Here is a 21,105-nt window from a genome sequence, read left to right as displayed (position 1 = left end):
TGGGAGCCGGTGGGGGCGGGACCTAGGGGAGGCGAGCTAGGTCCTGAAGCCGGGGGCCTTGGGAACGGAGAGGGAGCTGAGACAACTGGTACTGGGGACTGAGGCCTGACCTAGATGGGAGCGCGGCAGCGTCTAGCATAGATAGGACCAAGGCTGTGAGTTGATGGCAGGCTAGAGGTGTGCTGGAGCCCCTTTCCCAGTCCTTGGAGAACCTTCCTGCTTCCCCGCCTCCCCACCCCACAACGCATTCCCCAGGCCATCCACGGCTTTCGAGAGACAGAGAAGTCGCGCTGGTCAGAGGCAAGCCGGGCCATACTGCAGCGCGTGCAGGCTGCTGCCTTCGGCCCTGGCCAGGCCCTGCTGTCCCCAGTGCACGTGCTGGACCTGGAGCCTCAGGGCTACATCAAGCCCCACGTGGACAGCATCAAGGTGGGCAGGGGCCAGCGCCTTGGAGCTCCCAGCTAGGGGGTGAGTTGGCCGGACAAGAGCCTGACTTACCACCATGCACTCTTTTCCAGTTCTGTGGAGATACCATAGCTGGTCTGTCCCTGCTGTCTCCCAGCGTCATGCGGCTGGTGCACACCCAGGACGCAGGACAGTGGCTGGAACTCTTACTGGAGCCAGGCTCCCTGTACATCCTTAGGTACAGCCTTGTTAAGGCACCCCCATCCCACTCAACACACATCAGCAAGCACTGTGTGCGCGCACTCAGTCAGCTCTTACCGCCAGCCAGTCTGGAACTGCCCTCACCCATCTAGCCACAGCCTGTTTTCTTTTGCAGGGGCTCTGCCCGTTATGACTTCTCCCACGAGATCCTTCGGGACGAGGAGTCCTTTTTTGGGGAGCATAGGGTCCCCAGGGGCCGACGCATCTCAGTGATCTGCCGCTCCCTCCCTGAGGGCATGGGGCCTGGGAAGCCTGGGCACCTGCTCCCAGCCAGTGGAACCCCAAGTCCTCCCCTAGCTTCCCAGACACATTGAGCTTATGAATAAAGTGGAGAATGGACAAGTTGTCACCTTTGCACTGGCTGTTTGCTGGGGCTGGGGCCTGCAGGGGAACCCCGGGAACCCACCTGGTCACACCCTGCAAGCTATGGTACACACCGGCAAATACACAGATGCGAGGCTGCAATGGCTGTTTTGTTTATTGTGCTCCCTACTGGCCGCGGGCCCACGACCCTTCTCTGAATCCAAGCCTCCAGGGAATAACTCAACAGAGCTCCTCCAGCAGCTGCGGGGCCCCAGGCCGGGTGTCCTTATCCACCGCAGCCACAGGCAGCTGCGGAGAGCTGGGGCAGCCGCTGCCAGCGGTGGCGGTCATCAAGGAAGGCCACGTCAGAGTAGCGGGTGGGTCGGCAGCAGGGCCCCCCATGGGCTCGGCCCTGGCCCCGAAGCCGGGCCAGCGCCAGGCCGTGCTGGGTGCGGGCGCCTCGGGGACAGCTACCGGCGCAGTAGCGGAAGATGACCGTCTCCTCTGAGGCATAGCCCAGGCCCAGGTCTGCCACAGGCAGGGGCAGGCTCCACAGTTGGCACGGGCTGGTCGGGGCTCGGCGTAGGCGGGCACCTGTGGGGGAGAGGGGGCTGCTGACAGGAGGCAGGGTCTGGGGGGGACAGGCTTGGGGATTCACTCAGGGCTCCAGGGGTCCTTACCCAGCTGTAGCCTCCACATCCTTCTGTCTGCTGCCGACTCAGACAAGCGCTCTCCCTCTGCCACCAGGGCCCCTCGAGCCCCAGGGCCCCCGCTGAAGCCCAGCTGCAGCAACAGAAGCACCAGAGAGCCAAGCAGGACTCTTCCTGTGGCCATTGTGACAGGCAGGTCCTGGGTAGGGACACCCCAGGCCCTCAATTTATACCCCTGCCTGGGCTGGGGAAATAACCTCTTCACTGCTGGCCACTGCAGTGGGATAAAAGCCCCCCTCTCCTCTGGCCCAGGCAGGCAGTTTCCTTCTGCCCCACACCCCACCCTTCTAAGAGTTAAGAGTTCACCCCCCCATCCCACCCAGACATTCCACAGCCCCATTTCTGACACCCCTTCCACCCCCTGATTTACGAGAGGTGTAGCGGCAGCCAAGGCCAAACCCAGGGCGGGTGACTGGGCTCCCCACCATACCTGCTGTCTAGAGAGAGAGGTGGGGGGCTCCATGGGCCCCCCAGTGAGGCCCTCTCACACAAAGGCAGAGTGCTGGGGCTCAGGAACCCCATGTTTGTGCCAGGTGGGGCAAGTATGTGTTCAGTGAAGAGGCAAGTTGGCAGATGGTACAGCTGACAGGGAATCCTCTATCATGGCTCCTGCCTGGAGGATTAAGGCATCATGCCCCTGTCTCCGGATCTGGCTGGGCCAGCGACAAAACAGGAAAAGGGAGAGGCCTAGGGACAGGAAGCTCACCAGCAGGGACTCCTGTCTCTAGAAAGCCGAGCAGGGACCCCAAGGACCTCCGCCCCATTCTAGGGTCCCTGGATGTAAAGTAGAAGAGATTGTTGAGCCCGATTAGAGGTAGCAGCAGATTACAAGGACTTCCCCACCCAGTTCTTCTGACCCCAGGAAAGTGAACCTCCACCCCTCACCTTGAAAGGGGGCTAATCAATCTACTTACATAAACTACGAGTGACCCAGGAGTAGCCTCTCATGGGTAGAGCGAATGTCAGTGAGAAGCAGCTGAGCATTTGCTTTTGAAACTGCACGTCTTGTTCCCTCAACCCGGGATACCTGCCTACGGAACCCACTGCCACAGGTGAGTGAAGACAAGTTCAGGGGTATTGCTGCCTTTTTATTTCAGCAAAGGACCGGAAGTGACCTAACTGCCCTCTGTAGGAGACTGTTGTTTTCGGGTGTGGTGGTTCTTATTGCACTGTTCATTGAGACTACTTTCAGAAAGAAAAAATCCCCGAGTTAAGATACACAGCTGAGATTTGAACCCAGGTCCTGCTGAATGCAAGAGATCTGGTCTGGTGCTGAGGTGAGTTGGGGGGTGGGAGGATGGAGACTTAGACTAAGGTTTATGTGGCAAGGAGAGCAGGGAAAATGCCTGGAGAAGCACTTCTTTCCTGCTGCTCCAAAGGCCTGGCGGAAGGTCAGGGAGGGAGGCTGGACAGACCTGGGACATTCCTGGGAATTAGCCTGATGGCTCAGGCATTCCTGCTTGGCAGCCAAGGGCCTGTGGAACTGGGTGGGGAAGCTTTCCACTCGAAGTTTCCAGCCCCAGGCAAGACAGAAGGCTGACATCCTACCACACTGGCTCAGTGCAAACTGTTGGGAAGAGAACTTGAAAAGCCCTCCCACCACAGAACACGGAGCAGGGCTACAACCATCAGGGAAGCCCGGAAATATCACTTGGATGCTAAAACAGGGTGCAGACACCAGCATCAGCAATACAGGGACTGGAATTTTATATTTACACAGGGATCTCAGAGAACTAAATGGACTCAGGTCAGAACTCCTGGTGCATCTGGCAAGGCAAAACCACATGCAAGGACGAGCCTGCCAAGCACCCAGGATTCCCAAGGAAGGTCCCGTTTTAGGCTAGAAGTCCCACATCCAAAACGATAAAAGAATCTATCCTAAAGGGTATAAGATGTATGACCAAGATCATAAGGATGAAAGGCCAGATCAAAAATATAAGGGGCGGGGCCCTCCCTGGTGGCGCAACGGGTTCAAGCACAGACAGCACTAAGCTACCACAGCGGCTTCTACGAGACTTGGGTCCCAGGCCCAGAGGTGACCCACATGGCACGGCAGACCTCTCCTGACCCGCCCGCTGCTCCCCTCAGCAGTGTACTTTGTCCATCTGCCTGTTCTGCTCCCCACTCTGTCTCTGGTGAAGCCTCTCACTGCCCCTGCTCCTCTGGCCTGTATCCCAGTTCTGTATGAATAAATAAATCTTTAAAATATATATATAATACATATATATATATATGGGGCAAGATACAGTCAAACTGATCTGAAAAAGAAACAAAAACCAAAACAACAACTTCCAGATTCAGGGAACAAGAGTCATCGAAACTGAGTCTTGGGGCCTCTCTGGTGGCGCAACAGTTAAAGTCTCAGTGCTATCAAGCTATCACCAGCCACTGTGCATGGAGTTGGATCCCCAGCCAGGGAGCTGACCCATATGTCTCGCCCACTGCCCCCCTCAGCAGTGTATTTTGGTCAATCCATCTGTTCTGCTCCCCACTCTTGTCGCTGGTGAAGCCTCTCACCCTCCACACCTCTGGCCTGTACCCCAGTTCCTGTATGCTTAAATAAATAAATCTTTAAAAAAGAAAACCCTGAGCCATTATGGGTTAGTACCAGACACCAGTCGAAAGAATCGGCAAAGTGGAAGCCGGGGCTCAAGAAAGTCCTGGGCAGGGGGTGCACAGGCTCGGCGGATGCGCTGGACGAAGGGGGAGGAGAGGCTGGCGGGGTGAGAGCTCCCAGGCTGCTCCTGAACTGCTCACGAGGGGCCCTGGTCTCAGGAGCAGGGTGACGGAGGGGCGGTGGGCACACGTGGCAGGGAGACTGCAGGTCTCAAGAGCCGGAGAGGGTGCAGAGAACAAAGGTGGTTTATTGGGGCGGGGTGGGGGCCAGACCCTCACTCCTTGAGGGAGAAGTGCATCTTGTCGTTGATCATCTTGCGCTCGGGGTTGAGGCGCTTGAGGATCTGGGCCAGCACGTTCACCGTCTGCTCACTGCTCAGCCCCGTCTTCTTGGTCTGGAACTTCTTCAGCAGATCCTTGGTGGTCATGGGCTTGCGCGTCAGGTAGCGGCGCACGGCGTCCTCCGTCACCTGCACATCCCTGAGGAGGGCGAAAAGGTGGGTCACACGAGGCCTCCCCGCGGCCCTCACCCCACCCCTACTGTCCTCACCCCAACTTACCCGCTACTGGGGGTCGACTTCCCGGACTGGGGTTGAGGGGTGGACTTTCCCGACAGGCTCTGCGGCGCAGCATCCAGCCGCAACCTCTTGGCCGCGGGTGTCTCACTTGTCCGCTTCCCTGCGGGAGCAGAGGCACAGGTGAGGCTTGCGGCTGGGAGGCTGGAAGCCTGGGGTGTGGCAGACTGTGGGTGCAAGGAGCCTAGGCCTCTGCCCCCCACCTGACCTCAGACCCTGCACAGGGAGCAAAGCACAGAGGTCAAGAGGTCTCGGCCAAGTGTGGTGGGACCGGCCCGTACCCTGCTCAAGCTTGCTGGCAGCCGCCCTGAGGGTGGAGGAGGTGCTGCCGCTCTCGGTGCTGGGCGTGCTGGGCCGGCTGTTGCCCCGAGAGCTCCCACCCGATGGCTTCCGCTCCCTCTTGGGTGGTGTCTTCTTCTTCTGCAAAGATGAGGATTGGGGCTGTGAGCCTGGAAAGAGACACCCAGTTCACCCCACCCCCAGGCTGGGTCTTACCGCCATGAAGAGGGCTGAGGAGGCCTCACTGTCAATGTCACTCTCCTCCGAGCTGTCCGACTCATCGCTGCTGTCTGCACAGGGCCAGAGAGGGGGTGTCAGTGCCAAAGAGCGCGGCACCGTTTCAGATAAGGGGGGGTCTAGAACAGAAGGTCCGCGCCAGCCCACCTTTCCTCCGCTTCTTCTCCTGAGGCGTGGGGGCCTTCTTCTCCTCCTCCTCCTCCTTGTCCTCCTCGGGCTGCTTCTCCTCCTCGCTCTCCTCACTGCTCTCACTCTGCTCGTCCACACCCTTGGGGCCCTCTTCCTGCTGCGTGACCTTCGGCTTGCCTGGAAGCTCATCCCCGGAGCTACTGAAAGTGGGGTGCGCAGTGGTGAGGGGCGCAGCTGCCAGGCTGCCCGGGGCCCCGCTCCCCCGCCTGGAGCCCTGCCTCACCTGGAGCCGTCCGACATGTAGTCCACCTCCTGGCCCTCGAAGTCTCCGTCGTCACTGTCTTCAAAGGCCTCGTCATCTGACCCCTTCTTCTTCTTCTTCTTCCTGCCGGCCTTGACCTGCGGCGCCTTCTTCTTCGTCTTGGGGGCTCGGCCACCTGGGGAGGAGGGCGGCTTGGGCTGCTCCATCACCAGCTTCGTGCCATCCGAGATGCTGGGAGCCCCCACCCTTGCATCAAGGCTCCTCCCGGGGCTAGACGATTCTTAGAGAAGGCAAACCAACCCACCAGGACTCCATGCCCCCAGCCATCCCTTCTCGAACTTAGCCCCACATCACAAGGCCAGGTGCTGACCACCAGAAGCTATCCTTACGCTCAGAGTTCCCTGGGCTCGTTCAAACAGACCGAGTCTAAGCTTTCCCCCTGCCCGTCTTGCCACAGCCGAGGCCTTTTCATTGCTCTTTTCTGCCTCCTACCCACCCTGATGCTTCCCCTCATGGCCACGCGTGTGCTGTAGGGGCCTGTTCCAGGGGAACGGTCACTAACTGCCCCGTTCCTTCAGTGACATGACCCTCGCCCTGCGCCTCGCGGTCACCTTTGTAGGTTACAACGAGCGCCTACATCAGGCAGCGCTCCGAAGGGTCCCTCCGGCCTCACCCTCCTCGCCACTGGCCTCGCTGTCATCGGATGACATCTCCAGGTCGTCTTCCAGGTCGTGGATCCGCAGCTCGCTCGCCTTCTTGCGGCTGCGTCTCTCCTTCTCCTCGTCCTCCTCGTCCTGGTCCTGGTCCTTGAGCCGCCGCTGCTGCATGATGCTGAAGTGGTTCAGGACTTTGTTTCTCCTGCAGGCAGAGGCGGGCCAGTGGGAGGACAGTGGTCGGCACCAGGGTTTCCTCCCCACCAGCTCCTCTTCCAGGCAGGCCCCAGGGGAAACCTCAGACAAGACTTAGGTGCTCAGGGCCGCTCTGCCTCATGGATGCTGCGTGAGGTGCCCCAAAATCACACGGGGAAAGCTGGCCCTTCTTCAGTTCCCACTCCAGCTGAGCCCCTCAGGGTTTCTGTGGGGTGCTAGTGTCCTAACCCCTCTCTTGGGCTCAGCCTTCATCGGGCAACATAACGTATACATGTTCATCCGTATTTACTGTCGCCTTTTTCAAAATTCCTGTTTACTGTCATCATGGAAGTTTTTAAAATGGGACTACATTTAATGAGAAGTGTTAGGATTATATTAGGAACGTGAGCCAAAGTCATGGGTGGTATAAAGAAACAAACGACTGTCGCAGAAGAACGTGGATGCAGCTAACTTGGGGAAATGGTGCACTACAGATGGCCAAGACTGTACACACCTGACAAACAGTGGCATTTCTCCCCCAGTTAATGTGCCAATTTAGCATGATTCAATTAGAGCTCCAGTTTTTCCTCCCCAAACCATATGAAGTGAATTCTAGAGAAAATATTAAAAAGGAAGCAAAGAAGAGCTTTCAGAAGAGTTCTGGAAAAGAGCAAAGAGCAGGAGCTGCCCTCCAGCTTCTGATCGTGTAGAACACCTCAGTGATGTAAGCCAATGGGACCGTGAAAGAGAAGTGGGTTGAGGGGTGCTCAGCCACTGGTGGGGCACACTTCCTGTGCACCTTTACAGGGGCTGCTTTAGGAATGCAGCTGACATCTGACTCATTCAACAATGTTAAAACTAAAGAAAATGATTAAGCCCAGGGGAAAAAAACTTTCTAGGATCCACAGACTCCTTGAGTGTCTGCTAATCTGGGCCACAAAGGTCGGCAGATTTGCAGACACCTGTCAATACCCCACGGCAGTGGTGGCCTCAAGGTGGGTATATGCTTAGCCTGACATTCAAGGCCCTGTGCCTAGCCTCCCCCACCCCCACCATTGCTGTTCCAGGCTTCTGTGCCACTTCCCTCTGTCCATGGCACCCTTCGTTATACACACCTCCTGTCTGCGGGGAGCCTAGGGGGCCAGGGACACCCCATCTCACTCTGCATTTTACCTCCCTCTGGCTCCACCCAAGTTCACTCACCTCTCCCACTCCTCCTCAGCCTCCTCTGCGGTGAGCGTGCGGTGACGAGCCAGTGGGGTGAAGTTGTACCAGTTATGCACAGGGAAGGCTTCAAAGGCCCCATCAGGGCACTGGGTGAAGATGTAGTAGGATGTGTTCTCGGTCACGCCTCCCTTCTTTATGCCCTTGAACCTGCCAGGAGACACAGTCATGGCCTGGCCCCAAAGCCAGCCCTGACCCACCCAAACCACCCTTCAGATCTGCCCCCTCCTCTATCAGAGGCACCAGGGATCTCCCATCAAAACCAGGAATTTGGGAGGGATGGTTCAGGCTGGAGCGTCAATCGTCTAAGCCCCAATTTCCATATCTGAAAAATAAGGCCAATGCACCCCAACTCACACAGCAGACCCAAGGTTCTCAGTATGATCTATATCGTGGTCCTTTCTGGAAGGACAGTGTCAAATGAGCCACAAACGGCACAAGACCTATGGTCAGATACCTCTGGATTTGCCCCTGGCTCTACCACCCAAGCTGTGCTGGAACCCCAAACCCACTGAGGAAATAGGATGGGATAGGAGAAGAGGGCAAGTGGACACACCGACAAGGTCACCATTTCCTCAGGCCTGAACCAGGGTCAGGCCTCTGCCCTGTAAGTCTGGGCAATCCTACTCCAAGTGCTGCTTCCCTGCCTGAAACCATCAGGGTCTGTCTGAGCCCCTCTCTACCCACAATTCAGCTGCAGTTTGGCATCTACTGTGCCACACCGCCCACACACCCTCCATCACTGCCATGTGCCAGTGGGCCCCTGTGTATGATATTCCACTGGGGTGAGCTGCATCCACCAAGTCTGCCCCTCCTCTGCGAAGGCCGCCCAGTTATCAAAACCCCAGCCAGGGGCAGCCCCTTGTCACACACACCAGGAACCAGCACCAGGGTCTCCAGCACCCTGCCCTCAGAGCTCCTGCATAAGCATCAACTTATTTTTTTTTTAAGATTTATTTATTTATGCACACAGAACTGGGGTATAAGCCAGAGGTGCAGGGGGGTGAGAGGATTCACCAGAGACAGAGCAGGGAGCAGAACAGGAAGGCTGACGAAACACAATGCTGAGGGGGAGAGTGAGTGGCCAAGAGAGGTGTGCCGTACCATGTGGGTCTCCTCTGGGGCTGGGGATCGAACTCGCACTAGCTTGCAGTGCTGTGTCCTAACTCATTGCGCCACCAGGGAGGGCCCCAACTTGTTTCATTTTTAAAAAAGAAAACCCCACAAGACAGGACACTATACTGACACCCAAGTTCAACAAGGACCCCAGCAGAGCCAGGGCACAGCGGAGTGTGAGTTGGGGGGCCCCGCTCAGCACTTACTTCCTGCCTGATTTGCCGTTGACACGGAGCAGCCAGGGCTGGTCCTCTGGACGAAACTCTTTGAGAACGATGCCATACTTCTTCCTCCGTGCCTCCTCCCGAAGCTTGCGGTTGAACTCACTGCCTGCGCCAGACTCAGGCATCTCCTCTTCCTGGTAAATCTTCTTGTTGCTTAGGTCCCGTTCCAGCCGGGCCTGAGGCGGTCAGAGAGAAAAACCTCTAAGCAGGGCACCTGCTTTTACAGCTTTTTAAAAGCTCAAGATCAAGGCCCTCCTTGGTGGCACAAGGGGCTAACTTTACACAGTATCGTAAAGTTATCCACAGCTACTGCAGCACAAGTTCAATCCCCAGCCAGGGAGGGACCCACATGGCGCGGCAGACCTCTCCTGTGTCCCTGCTGCTCCCCGCAGCAGTGTGTTTCAGTAGATCTACTGTTCTGTTCCCCACTGTCTCCGGTGAATCTTCTTACCTCCCACACCTCTGGCCTGTACCCCAGTTCTCATATGCATAAATAAATAAATCTTTAAAAAAAGAGATAAATAAAAGTTCAAGATTATTTCCCAATGAGAAGTGGGGAAAAAAAAAAAAAAGGACAGAAATGGATCACTGTGGTGCTTAAACAACAAAAACCAGATCATCCTGTGCTGGACCTCCTTTCTCCTCTCTCTACATTCAACTCTGGACTACCCTATGAATTCAGGCTGCGGGTCTCTAACTTTTAATTTATGAGTAATTCAGGGGTGTATATTAACTTTTAATATACATGTACTGTTTACCTTAGGGATTCTCTGTTCACAATGAAAGATAAAAATCACACACACACGCACACTCACACACAGCCACTGATTACAGCACTGCTTGTAATTGCAAACGATGGGAAATGAATCTAAATGCACATCATTAGGGGACTGGCTAATATACTGGGCTCCTCCATTTAAAAAAAAGGAAGCAACTAAAAGAACAATGGTCATTACTTGACACATTCACTAAAAATACAAGATGGGCCTCATTACTTCCCACTGTTGTAACATGGCAGGTCACTGGAAATGAAAAGATCCTACAGATTTCAAGGAAGGATGGAAAAATTATGGACTGTGGGGTACCTTCCTCCCATTTTTGTAAAAAAAATTTCACTGGCACACAGTCTCACCCATTTATTTACTCTTCATCGTAACTGCTTTCACTCTACAATGGACTGTCCTGCAACAAAGCTGAACCATTGTTAGCTGGCCCTTTAAGAATGAGCCCGCTGACCCTGATATAAAGGATCAAAAATGAGAAGGGCAGAAAGCCTCAACAGAAAAACCAGAAGCTAAAGAAAAACATAGCAAAGTCTTCAGGATTCCCAAAGGAAAGGATCCCCAACCACAAGTGTGATCCCCAGCTAAGCTATCTAGCAGGAGACTAGCACAAGGTCAATTATTGGAATCTGGAAACGCGTATAAAGTAGCCTCATAACGTACAGTCATATACCACTTAATGACGGGGTATGCTCTGTAAAATGCATTCAAATGCATCTTGAGAAATGCATTCTCAGGCTTCCCCATCTCTGTAAATAGAACCCTCTGCGATTCTGCTCTGGCCCTCTCTGCTCAATCCCGAATCTATCAACAAATACTATTGACTTCACTTCCAAAATTCATTAGAATCTGTTCACTTCTCACAATCACCCTTTGCTCCAAGCCCTACCACTCCACACCTGAAACATGACCTCTACCCTATTCTCCTGACCTTGACCCCCACACTCAGCCCTACAGTGCCAGATCACATAATTTCCAGGATTAAACCCTTTTTAATGGCTTCTGCTATAAACCAAATGTCCTGTTCCCAAAACATCCATTCGTTGAAACCTAATCCTAAAGGAGATGGGACTGGGAGATGGAGGCCTTTGGGAAGGGACTAGATCCGAAACGTGGACTCCTCACGGTGGGACTCAAGCTTTTATAACCATGGAACTAGTGGCCTTATAACAGAGACTACAGAAAGTTCCCTTGCCCTTCCTTCTTTGTGAGGACACAGTGGAAAGACGGTCATCTATGACTCCAATAGCAGGCTCTTTCACCAAGTCTGCTGGTGCTCTATTCTTGAAATCCCTGCCTCCAGAACTGTGAGAAATAACTGTTGTTTTTAAACTACCCAGTCTATGGCATTTTATGTGTAGAAGCAGAACAGACTGAGACATTTTTCAAAGTTCTTTCTAGTGCCTCTGACAGCCAGGATTCTGAGATCACCTGCAGAATGCAGGTCCCTCCCCTTCCCAAATTAATCTAGGTCAGTAATGCCCACCAGAGTGCACAACTTCCAAATGTTTCCCTTTTAGGAGAAGGCATCTTTCTGGGTCTGCCAAATCCGACAGAGATGCCCAGAAGCTTTGCCCAGGCCTTAGTCACCATTTTCCTCTCCACCCAGAGCTGACAAAACAACCTTAGTTACTACAACTGAGCAACTTTTACAATTACCAAATCCAGGATCAAGTTCTGTCACCCCTTCACAACCAGGACTTACCTGATTCCAAGTAGCAAAATTGACTTTATCTGCTGCATTAAACGCCATGATGTTGTATTTTTTGGTTGTATTTCTGGAAGGAGCAAAAAGAAGCAGTACTCAGTCAGTCAGTCACTCAGTCACTGAGCAAACCCTCCCTGGCTCAGCTGGTTGTGGGCAATGCTGGGGACCCATAGAAGAACACAGGGATTACCACTGTCTGGGAAACTGGGTCCATACTCTCCTAATCCCACGCTTTAGAGGAGCAGAAAGAGGGACAAAGGCTTAGAGGAACCCAAGATGTGGAGCTAATCAGCAACTCGGTCCTGGCATCAGGGGAGTACAGGCAAAGAATGCATCATGAAGGAGGAACATACTAATACTTGGTTTTGCAGGATGGTCAAGAATCCACCCAGCTGAGGTACAGCTGGGGAAAAGGCAATCCAGCCTGAGGGACTGCTAGACCTGGGGACTGCATCGCAGGACGCAGTAATTCATTCATTCACTCTCAGAGGCCTCAGCTCAACCCCAGACCCACCCTGGTAGCGTCCAGGCTAGAAGAAAAACCACAGGTATGCCAGGCACAGGTATGCCAAGCACGTCTACAAATTCGTGAAGGTTTTAATTCCTTTGAGGGGAGTGTGTGGGAGGTGGGGTCAGGGACTTACTTAGGAACTCGAACAACATACTCAGTGACATTCTGGCTGCCGGGGCCCTGCGGGGAAAGAAGATGGGAGATGGTGAGTGTGGGGCTGCAGAGGCCACCGGCACAGGCACCGGGCACCCGTCGACCCGGTCTCATACTCACGAGGGCCGCCATAGCCAATGGTCGGTGATTCGGGTCCGGTGTAATCCAGGTCCTTTTACCCTACCGGAGTCCGCGACCCTCAGTCCCGAGGAACCTTCCCTCGCGGTGTAGGGTCTCTGACCTGGATTGGGGACCCCCAAAGATGCTGCCGATCCTGGGAAAAGCTACCCGGGAAGCAGCTCTCTGCCCACCAAAGTGGCCTCTCTCGCCAAGTCTGCGCCTGCGCCGCCCCCCAACCCGGAAGGGAAACTCTCCCACCGGCTGAGCTGCAAGGGTAGCCTACTGCTCGGTCTCGCAACCCACCGACGCGTGTCAGAAATGCCAAGCGCCCGCCAGCCCTTATTGAGCACTTACTGCCAATCACGCACTCGCCAAGGCAATATAGAGCGCTAGTAAACCAATCAAGACGTACGGGACCGCCTCCCGTGACGTCATCGCGCAAGGATCGCGGGGCATCCTGGGATGGAAGGAGGAGAAACGCCCTCTCGCGCTCGCGGACACTTTGCGCATGCGCCATCCCACTCCGGAAAAGAGTCCTAGAAAGCCGCGTCACCATAGCAACCGAGTTGCTTTCTCTGTCGCGGTGTGGTTGCGGCTTCACCTGAGCCCTTTTGGGGTTCATATCTTCCCCCAGCACTAGAGACTTCATCCCGCAAAATGATCGGGCTAGGGGCCCTTGTGACGTTAAGCAGAGCCAGGAGGGCTCAAGGCTTGGGTGGGGATTGGGTGCGACCACCCCACAGACCGGTGGCAGGATGGGTCTGTGGGAGTCCAAGCTGCCGCAGAAGGCCAGGTCCTTGAGGCCGCAGGAGAAGGGTAACATCGCGGGGGTGGTTCGCTTACTCGGGAAGGAGAGAGAAGGGGTCTGCTGAGGGCAGGAGGCACCACATCTCATTGTCCAGGGGTGCACACACCCCTTACCCACCATGGCTGTACCACAGCTAGGCATGGTCACGATTCAACCATTCACTGATCCACTCGAGCGCCTGCTGTTCCGGGCTGGCCATGGTCTTTGTGTCAAACCAGATCCCTGTCCTCTCGAAGATCATAGTATAGTGGAGGAGACAATCTCACAGAATAGTAACCGCTACCCAGAAGATACCACATGAAAAGCAAAGCCTAATCCAGCTCTCAGGGTTTAGGAAGAGAGAGAGAGTTTAAGGTGGGCCCTGGAGGGAGCGTAGAAGTAGTTAAGGAAAGAGAAACAAGACACCAAAATCGCACCATAAACTACAGCACTCCCTTGATGTATCTGGTAGCTGGACTTTCACTTGTTCCTCAGCTGCTATGTTATGTCAGGAGCTATGCCAACCACTAGAAGTACAGGAACAAGTGAGTCAAATAAATGGTTCTTGCCCTGGAGAAGTTGAGTCTGGTTGGGGAGACTAACAAGAACAGGCAAATAGGCGAAATTATTACTGACTGTGGTGGTGCTGTGGAGGAAGTGGGGTTCTGAGACAGAACGATGGGGAAGAGGAAGCTCTTTGGATGAAGCTTTAAAAAGGCCTGACAGAAGTAGGACAGGGACTTCCCAGGTGCAGGGAACAACAGGGAGGTGTGAGTTTGCGTGTTCAAGGGACCAAAATGAGTTCACTGGGGCTGTCAGAAGGAAAGGGAGGATAATACTGGAGGTTTCTGGGGGTATGGCAATTCCCTACCCCCGTTTTTTAATTAACATTTTTAAAATTTGATAATAGTTTATTTTTACATATTTTTGTGCACCTTTCCATCTCAGTTGCAATCCCCTTGGGTTTCCCATCACCAAATCACCCAGGTACCATCACCATAGCCCAGTGCATTTCCCTCCCCCTCCCTACTCCTCTTAAGCCCCTTTTCCCTTAACTATAAAGTGGGATTCGAGTCATTGTGATGTTTTAAGTCAATGCTGTGAGCAGAGGGCCTGGCCGGCTCAAGGTCACGTCCTCCTCCACAGCAGCCTGCACATACTGTGCCTGGATACACCACTGGGCCTGGACACACACACAAACACACACACCACGGCAAAAGTGGGCATTCTAGCAGACCTGTGTCCAGTGTCAGCCAAGGACACACACTAATTTGTAGACAAATCACCTCCCCCAAACCCTACAAGCTCCAAGCCCTCTTTTTCCTTCTTCCCTACAGATATCCTCAAATCCCCCCTGATCATCTTTGTGATGGGAGGCCCGGGCTGTGGCAAAGGAACCCAGTGCAAGAACATGGCAACTAAGTACGGCTTCTGCCACGTGGGCCTGGGCCAGTTGTTGCGGCAGGAGGCCCAGCAGGGTACCCGGCGCGGCCAGAAGATCCGTGAGATCATGCTCCAGGGGCTCCTGGTACCCACGGTGAGAGATCGCGGGCAGAGGCAAGAAGGGGGTTGCCTTCCAGGGAAGGCCCTGTCCAAGTTGAGAGGCCTGGGGCGTCTCCTGCCTTGGTACCCCTGGCCTGTCAGCCTCTTCTATGAAATGAGCCCTGCTGGCCCATATCCAGGTGCTATAGAGATTTGGGTGATGCTCTCTAACACACTTGGCAGGGCCCTGGTACTTAACACTTAGTAAAATTAACTGGTATTTATTCTTTTTGTCTTCTCTGACCTGTTTCCTTACTTGCAAAGTAAAGGTCACCTACCTATAAGGAGGAAACAATGAGTAAAAGAGACCCTGGCACAAGGCAGGGCTCTCAGCTTCAGCAGTGCTTCCAGGGCCCCAGGGCGTCAGAATCTGTGCGTTGGGTGGGGTGTTGCTCCCAACATTGTTTAGACTCAGATTAAGGAAGAGAATCTGCCAAGTGAACCAGCTGAGTAAGGGGTCCTTTAGCATTGAAACCACCTACCACCCTTCCCTCCCCAGGGAATCATCCTAGATATGATCAGTGACAACATGTTGTCCTGCCCAGAAAGCCCAGGCTTCCTCATCGATGGCTTTCCCCGGGAGCTGACGCAGGCCAAGGAGTTTGAGCGCATTGTAAGTGACCCCCCAGCCGGGTATGAGAAACTTCCTCTCCCTCTCTACCTTGGACAGCCATCAGAAGGGGTGGGAGGGGCCTCCCTGGCAGTGCAAGGGATTAAGAAACTGTACTATGAAGCTGTCAGCAGCCACTGCAGCCTGAGTTCAATCCCCCGCCAGGGACTGACCCACAGGGTGCAGCAGACCTCTCCTGTCTCGTGTGCTGCTCCCCTCAGCAGTGTATTTCAGTGCATCTGCCTGTTCTGCTTCTTGCTCTGTCTCTGGTGAATCCTCTCAACCCCCGCATCTCTGGCCTGCACCCCGGATCTTGGATGCATTCATAAATTAATCTTTAAAAAAGAAAAAAGAAGAAGGAGGGATGGGAGAGGAGATGATAATGGGAAATGCAGTTTTGCATTATTGAGGAATAGGTTGTTGGAAATTTCTAGAACCTGACTGAAGAACTGGAGAGTCAGACCTGTGTCTGGAGGTCAGAGACAATGTCATTTTAATATCTTTCTTCACAGTTTCTGCCCTCTGAGTCACAGGTGGGCTTTGTATCATCTGGGGCCATAAAAATGGAATATAGTTGTTTATTCTTGTACAGTCATGTCTACAGGGACACCCTCTGAGAAATGCAGAATTAGGCAACTTCATCATTGTGCGAACGTCAAGAGTGTGATGACACAGGCCCACAACACACCCAGGCTAAACCCAAAGCCTACTGTGACCACCACTGTATTCGATCCCTTACTGATGACATAGTGTTAAACAGTGCGCCTGACTGCATCGACTCACCACCTGTCCCCAAACAGTTCTGGAAAGCAGGCTTGTCCTTAGAAGTTTCCAAGACAGACTCTGTCCCTGCCTGCAGCCTATCAGTAGACAGGCGCAAGCAACAGTGAAATTTCTGGTGGCAGGAAGTACCAAGGACAGAAAGAATGGCCTCCTGGAGGGGTGGGTGTGCTGTTTCAGTTTGGGGTGGCCAAGGAGGCCTCCCTGAAGTGAGGAGAAGGGAGAAGGAGAAGGGCTGGGGAGGCAAATGCTGGTACCAGGCAAGGCTGACTTTACGGAAAGGCCCATCTGAGCACAAGACCTGTGGTGGCCTTAGTGTCTATGGGTCATTTTGTTACCCTTTGAGCAGGAAATAAGAAGTGACTTGAGCCAGAAAGAACCGGCTACAGGTTGGAAGCAGCTGGGCTTCTCTGGAACTTGCTGGATTCCAGTGGAGTGTCTTCAGAGAAACCTGGAGGGTTGAGAGAGTCACATAAAAGTCTCCCCCAGGGGTATGCGGGTGGGGCCCTGCCCTGTTTATGCCTCCCTTGCAGCAGACCTTTCTGGTTACTGTGATAAAAGGCAAATGAGTTTTGAGGGCTTTTTCTTTTTAAGTGTATTTATTTATGCGTACAAGAACTAGGGTATAGGCCAGTGGTGTGGTGGGGGTGGGGTGGGGGTGAGAGGATTCGCAAGAGACAGCAGGGAGCAAATCAGGCAGATGTACTGAAATACACTGCTGAGGGGAGCAGCAGGTGGGTCTGGGAATCGAACTCCCGGGCAGTGGCTAGGGATCAATTTATAGTGCTGCACTTTAATATGTTGCACCACTAGGGAGGGCCCAGAGTTTTGAGGGCTTTTTGAGGGCAAAGGCTGGCTTGGTGTCAGCCCTGGGCCAGCATCTGGCCTAAAGGAGGCACCCCGCTGTCTGGAACCCACGAGTGGCCACCAGAACAGAAGCAGTACACTCCTGACCCCACGGTGCCGTTTGCTCCTCTGATGTGTTCGGCTTGGACTCTACAGCCTTTAACACTTTTTCTGAATTAGTGGCCAACCTTCAGCCATCAGGAGGTGGCACACCACACACCCCGCTGCTCTTGCAAATCGCCTGACTTGGCAACGTTGGGCCTGCCAGTACGTCCCCATGGCAACAGCAGCATGAACATGTCCTGAGCTTTTTATGAGCCCAGCACTGTTGTCAATACTCTGCACAGAAGATCTCTCATCTTCCAGAACATTCCAGGCACTGCTAGCACCCCACTTGGCCACAAAGGAAAGGGGGTGCTTACCCAGGATCCCACAATTAGGTAGTGGAGGCAGGACTTATGCCTGGGCTTGCGAGGCCCAGAGTTTAGCCACATGCCATCTCCACTTCACCTGGGTTCTGCCCCACCCAGATCCTACTTCACCAAGGAGGCTGAGTGGCTTCACCTGCCATTTGGACTCTTCACTTGCATCAGGGTTTCATCTTACAGGCGCAGAACATGTGCAAATCCCCTTGTATCACGTGGCTGACAGAAGTGAGAGAAAGAGAAATGGCTGTATGTTAGGAGAGTGAATTTTCTTTGCAAAGAATTTTCTAGATCTCTTTGAACTTCCTGGATACTGAGCTGCAAACCTTAGAGTTGATGTCCCCCGCCTTCCTGTCTGTCCAGGATTTAAGTGGGAGGACACCAGCTGGCCCTTCAGCCTGGCATGCCTCCCTCCCCAACTCACTTTGTTGGGGGCCATTGTTTGGTGGGAGTTGGTGCAGGGGTCTCCCTAAAACACCCAGGATGAGGCCCACTTATCTGGACTGTTTTTCCCAAAGTGTCACCTTTATAGTGCACAAGATGGTCGTCGAGTACTCACAGGAGAACATTTTCTTTTCTTTTAAAAAATTTATTTATTTAGACGTACAAAACTAAGGGACAGCTCAGAGGCGAAGGAGTGAGAGGATTCACCAGACAGAGTAGGGAGCAGAACAGGCAGATCCACAAAGTTCACTGCTGAGGGGAGCCGCGGGGGAGACAGGTCTGCTGCACCATGTGAGTCACCTCCCTGACTGGGACAGAACTTGTGCTGCAGTGGCTGCAATAGCTTCACAGTGCTGTGCTTTAACCTGTTGCACCACCAGGGAGGGCCTGGTAGATTCATTTTTAATGTTTTTAGAGACTCCCGTACTATTTTCCAGAGAGGCCAGGCTAATCCCACCAAACAGTATAGTAGGTTACTTTTTCTCCCTCCTCACCAATACTTGTTTCTGATCTTTTAGATGTGGGTCATTTCCACAGAGCTGGTATCTCATGTGGTTTTAATTTGCATTTCCCTGGAGACACGGGATGAGGAGCATCTTTTCATGTGCCTGTTGGCCATCATATCTGTCCACTCCCTTCAATTCATAGGTTGGATTCCTAACCTAAGGGCCTCCAAGTGTGACCCTATTTTGAGATGGAGGCTTTAGGATTAAGGAGTCTAGAGGAGTAAGTTAAGAGGGTAGGCCCTCATTCAATCTGACTAGAGTTGTTCTAAGGAGAAATTAGGACATTCCCAGAGGGATGACCAGATGAGGACACAGGGAGAAGGCCGTCTGCAAGTCAAGAAGTAAAACCTTAGGAGGAACCGACCCTACAACACCTTGACCTTGCACTTCCGAAAACAAATTCTGTCCAGCCACCCAATCTGTGGTTCTTTTATTTACTTATTTATTTAGTATTTATAAGAACTGGGTTGAAGGCCAGAGGTGGGGACGGGGTGCAAGGATTCACCAGAAAGTGGGAAGCAGAACAGGTGGATCTACAAAAATACCCTGCTGAGGGGAGCAGCAGGTCAGTCAGGAGAGGGCTGCTGTGCCCTGTGACGGGTCAGCTCCCTGGCCAGGGATCGAACTTGTGCTGCAGTGGCTGCTAGTAGCTCCACAGTGCTGGGACTTCACCTCTTGAGCCACTGGGAAGGCCCAGCTTTTGCTTCTTTTTCCTTCCGACGTTGCTACTTTTCTTCTTGACTTCTAGGAATTCTGCATAATAGGGATTTTAGCCCTTTATCATACAGGTTGCAAATATTTTTCCTTTAGCTTCTGTTATCTTTGACTTTGCTTACTGTCTTTTGCCACATAAAAGTTATTTTTTTTTCCAAATTGATCAATATTTCCTGTTAGTGTGTGTTTTTTTTTTTTCATTTTTTTTTTTTTTTTATTTTTTTTAAAGATTTATTTGTGCATACAGAACTGGGTTACAGGACAGAGGCTCAGGGGTGATGAGAGGCTTCACCAGAGACAGAGTGGGGAGCAGAACAGGCAGATCGACGAAGTACACTGCTGAGGGGAGCAGTGGGCGGGTCAGGAGAGGTCTGCCACGCCATGTGGACTCCTCCGGGGCAGGCGGGAATCGAACTCATGCGGAAGTGGCTTTAGATTCTCAGTGCTGTGCTTTAACCCACTGTGCCACCAGGGAGGGCCTCCTGTTAGTGTTTATGGATTTTTGAGCCAGAGTTACGTTCCCTACCCTTCCCCACACCACCTGCCCCCCCAATCTTAAGTTATAAAGTTCATCCTTTATAAAGGAGTTTCTTTAGTACTTGTATGGTTTTATTTCTTACATTTATATCTCTGATCCATTTGGAACTTAACCTAGTTTTTTGAATGAGGTAAGCATTCAGTTTTATCTTTTTCCAAATTGCAATCCGGCATCATGTACTTAAAAGTCTGCATTTTTCTCCATCAAGTTGAGATACCACCATTTACCAAATTTCCATTTTCACTTGGCTCTATTTCTGGACTTTTCCTGTTCTAGTCCAGATGCTGTTTGTACTCTGTGCACTGTTGTTTTTAATCATGGAGTTTTGTTTTGTTATAGTCAGATTGAATGTCCTTTCCCTGCTCCACCATCCATTTCCTTTGCCTATATTCTTCTGGCCATTACTGCTTGACTTTCACATGAATGTTATAATCAACTCAGCTTCACTAAAAAAAATATATATATATATATGTATATATATATATGTACACACACACACACATAATACACCACATAATATATATACACACATATATATACACTATCACATTTGGATTACATTAAAATTTTCAATTTTAATATTTTAGAATCCCTTGGCTCTTTTATGTTGACTCCTCCTTATCCAAGAACATTTATATCTTCCTTTTTCTCAAGACTCCTTTTGAGTCACTTAGGAATGTTTCGCGTTTCTCTTAAAGATTTTATCCATCATTTTTTAAAAGGCCAGAGGTGTGGGGATGTGTGAGAAGATTCACCAGTGATGGAATGGGGAACAGAACAGTTGGATCTATAGAAATGCACTGCTAAGGGAAGCAGCAGGCGAGACAGGAGATGCCAACTGTTAGTTCCCCTGCCTGGGATTGAACTCATGGTACAGTGGCTGGTGACAGCTTGATGGCACTGTCTTTAATCCCTGCACCACCACAGAGGCCCCAAGACTTTATCCATCTTTAGGAAAAAAATTGAGTTAAAAACAATGGTTGTCTACTTCCAGTGATTTCTGTCTCCAAGTAGGCTGACTTCCATATCTTAGTGCTATAGCCTGTGACTTCATCACATTCAATCTGTACCAGTTTGTTGATTTTCATGTTTCCAAAAATACAATGACATCATTTGCAAACAGACTTTAAAATTTTTTTTTAAACCTTCTTTTCAATTCTAGTCTGTTAAAACACTTTAATTTTATTACCTTAGCTAACCTCTTAAACCTTACCAAGTCACAGTGGCAAGTATGGACAATTTTGTCTTGTTCTTGACGAGCAGAAAAGCAAGTTTCCATTAAGATACTGACTGGAGGGCCCTCCCTGGTGGCGCAGCAGGTTAAAGCACAGCACTGAGAAGCTAAAGCCACTTCCGCAGGAGTTCGATTCCCGCCTGCCCCAGAGGTGACCACATGGCGTGGCAGACCTCTCCTGACCCGCCCGCTGCTCCCCTCAGCAGTGTACTTCTA

The 21,105-nt window shown here is 52.4% G+C and overlaps 4 protein-coding genes across 6 annotated transcripts in view; 2 read left to right on the top strand and 2 right to left on the bottom strand.

Moving 5' to 3' along the window:
- Positions 1–114: 114 nt before the first annotated feature.
- ALKBH7 (alkB, alkylation repair homolog 7 (E. coli)) lies at positions 115–1,069 on the top strand. Its single transcript, XM_012729409.1, has 4 exons — positions 115–125; positions 171–429; positions 519–643; positions 782–1,069. The coding sequence occupies exons 1-4, from the start codon at positions 115–117 to the stop codon at positions 978–980; spliced, it is 594 nt and encodes a 197-aa protein (XP_012584863.1). The 3' UTR covers positions 981–1,069.
- An 80-nt stretch (positions 1,070–1,149) lies between these two features.
- On the bottom strand, positions 1,150–2,256 carry PSPN (persephin). The gene is made up of 3 exons (XM_004688863.2): positions 2,110–2,256; positions 1,650–1,818; positions 1,150–1,563 (listed from the first exon to the last, which is right to left on the bottom strand). The coding sequence occupies exons 1-3, from the start codon at positions 2,140–2,142 to the stop codon at positions 1,256–1,258; spliced, it is 510 nt and encodes a 169-aa protein (XP_004688920.2). The 5' UTR covers positions 2,143–2,256; the 3' UTR covers positions 1,150–1,255.
- A 2,267-nt stretch (positions 2,257–4,523) lies between these two features.
- GTF2F1 (general transcription factor IIF, polypeptide 1, 74kDa) lies at positions 4,524–12,890 on the bottom strand. 3 transcript variants are annotated; one of them, XM_012729944.1, is made up of 13 exons: positions 12,818–12,890; positions 12,464–12,584; positions 12,324–12,370; positions 11,677–11,749; positions 9,172–9,365; positions 7,829–7,999; positions 6,451–6,635; positions 5,799–5,952; positions 5,534–5,715; positions 5,366–5,439; positions 5,152–5,290; positions 4,856–4,973; positions 4,524–4,775 (listed from the first exon to the last, which is right to left on the bottom strand). In XM_012729944.1, exons 2-13 carry the CDS (start codon positions 12,473–12,475, stop codon positions 4,571–4,573), a joined length of 1,554 nt encoding a protein of 517 aa, XP_012585398.1. In that variant the 5' UTR covers positions 12,476–12,584; positions 12,818–12,890; the 3' UTR covers positions 4,524–4,570. The 3 variants fall into 3 exon arrangements, with proteins under 3 accessions (XP_012585398.1, XP_004689359.1, XP_012585399.1); XM_004689302.2 differs by lacking the exon at positions 12,818–12,890 and having other exon boundaries at positions 12,464–12,805; XM_012729945.1 differs by lacking the exon at positions 12,818–12,890 and having other exon boundaries at positions 5,534–5,712; positions 12,464–12,805.
- A 328-nt stretch (positions 12,891–13,218) lies between these two features.
- LOC101624661 (adenylate kinase isoenzyme 1) overlaps positions 13,219–21,105 on the top strand; it is a 10,167-nt gene continuing 2,280 nt past the window's right edge. Inside the window, exons 1-3 of the mRNA XM_004688862.1 lie at positions 13,219–13,279; positions 14,588–14,787; positions 15,292–15,405. Coding sequence (XP_004688919.1) covers positions 13,219–13,279; positions 14,588–14,787; positions 15,292–15,405 — 375 coding nt within the window. The remainder of the gene's footprint in view (positions 13,280–14,587; positions 14,788–15,291; positions 15,406–21,105) is intronic.

This window comes from Condylura cristata, unplaced genomic scaffold (assembly GCF_000260355.1).
Source record: "Condylura cristata isolate star-nosed mole 26May11 unplaced genomic scaffold, ConCri1.0 scaffold00025, whole genome shotgun sequence".
Taxonomy (NCBI): Eukaryota; Metazoa; Chordata; class Mammalia; order Eulipotyphla; family Talpidae; genus Condylura; species Condylura cristata.
The sequence above is the reverse complement of the archived record's forward strand: the minus strand, read 5'-3'. Positions and strand labels throughout refer to the sequence as shown.

What these genes read in the sequence shown, in the direction of transcription:
- ALKBH7 (XM_012729409.1), top strand. An exon ending in CCCACGTGGACAGCATCAAG is followed by an intron (nt 430 to 518) that starts GTGGGCAGGGGC and finishes ACTCTTTTCCAG; the next exon opens with TTCTGTGGAGATACCATAGC. An exon ending in GGCTCCCTGTACATCCTTAG is followed by an intron (nt 644 to 781) that starts GTACAGCCTTGT and finishes TTTCTTTTGCAG; the next exon opens with GGGCTCTGCCCGTTATGACT.
- PSPN (XM_004688863.2), bottom strand. Translation starts at nt 2,142, where the DNA reads ATGGAGCCCCCCACCTCTCTCTCTAGACAGCAG. An exon ending in CCTCTCTCTCTAGACAGCAG is followed by an intron (nt 1,819 to 2,109) that starts GTATGGTGGGGA and finishes GTCCCTACCCAG; the next exon opens with GACCTGCCTGTCACAATGGC. An exon ending in GATGTGGAGGCTACAGCTGG is followed by an intron (nt 1,564 to 1,649) that starts GTAAGGACCCCT and finishes TCTCCCCCACAG; the next exon opens with GTGCCCGCCTACGCCGAGCC.
- GTF2F1 (XM_012729944.1), bottom strand. An exon ending in CCTCAGCCCTCTTCATGGCG is followed by an intron (nt 5,291 to 5,365) that starts GTAAGACCCAGC and finishes TCATCTTTGCAG; the next exon opens with AAGAAGAAGACACCACCCAA. An exon ending in AAGTCGACCCCCAGTAGCGG is followed by an intron (nt 4,776 to 4,855) that starts GTAAGTTGGGGT and finishes CGCCCTCCTCAG; the next exon opens with GGATGTGCAGGTGACGGAGG.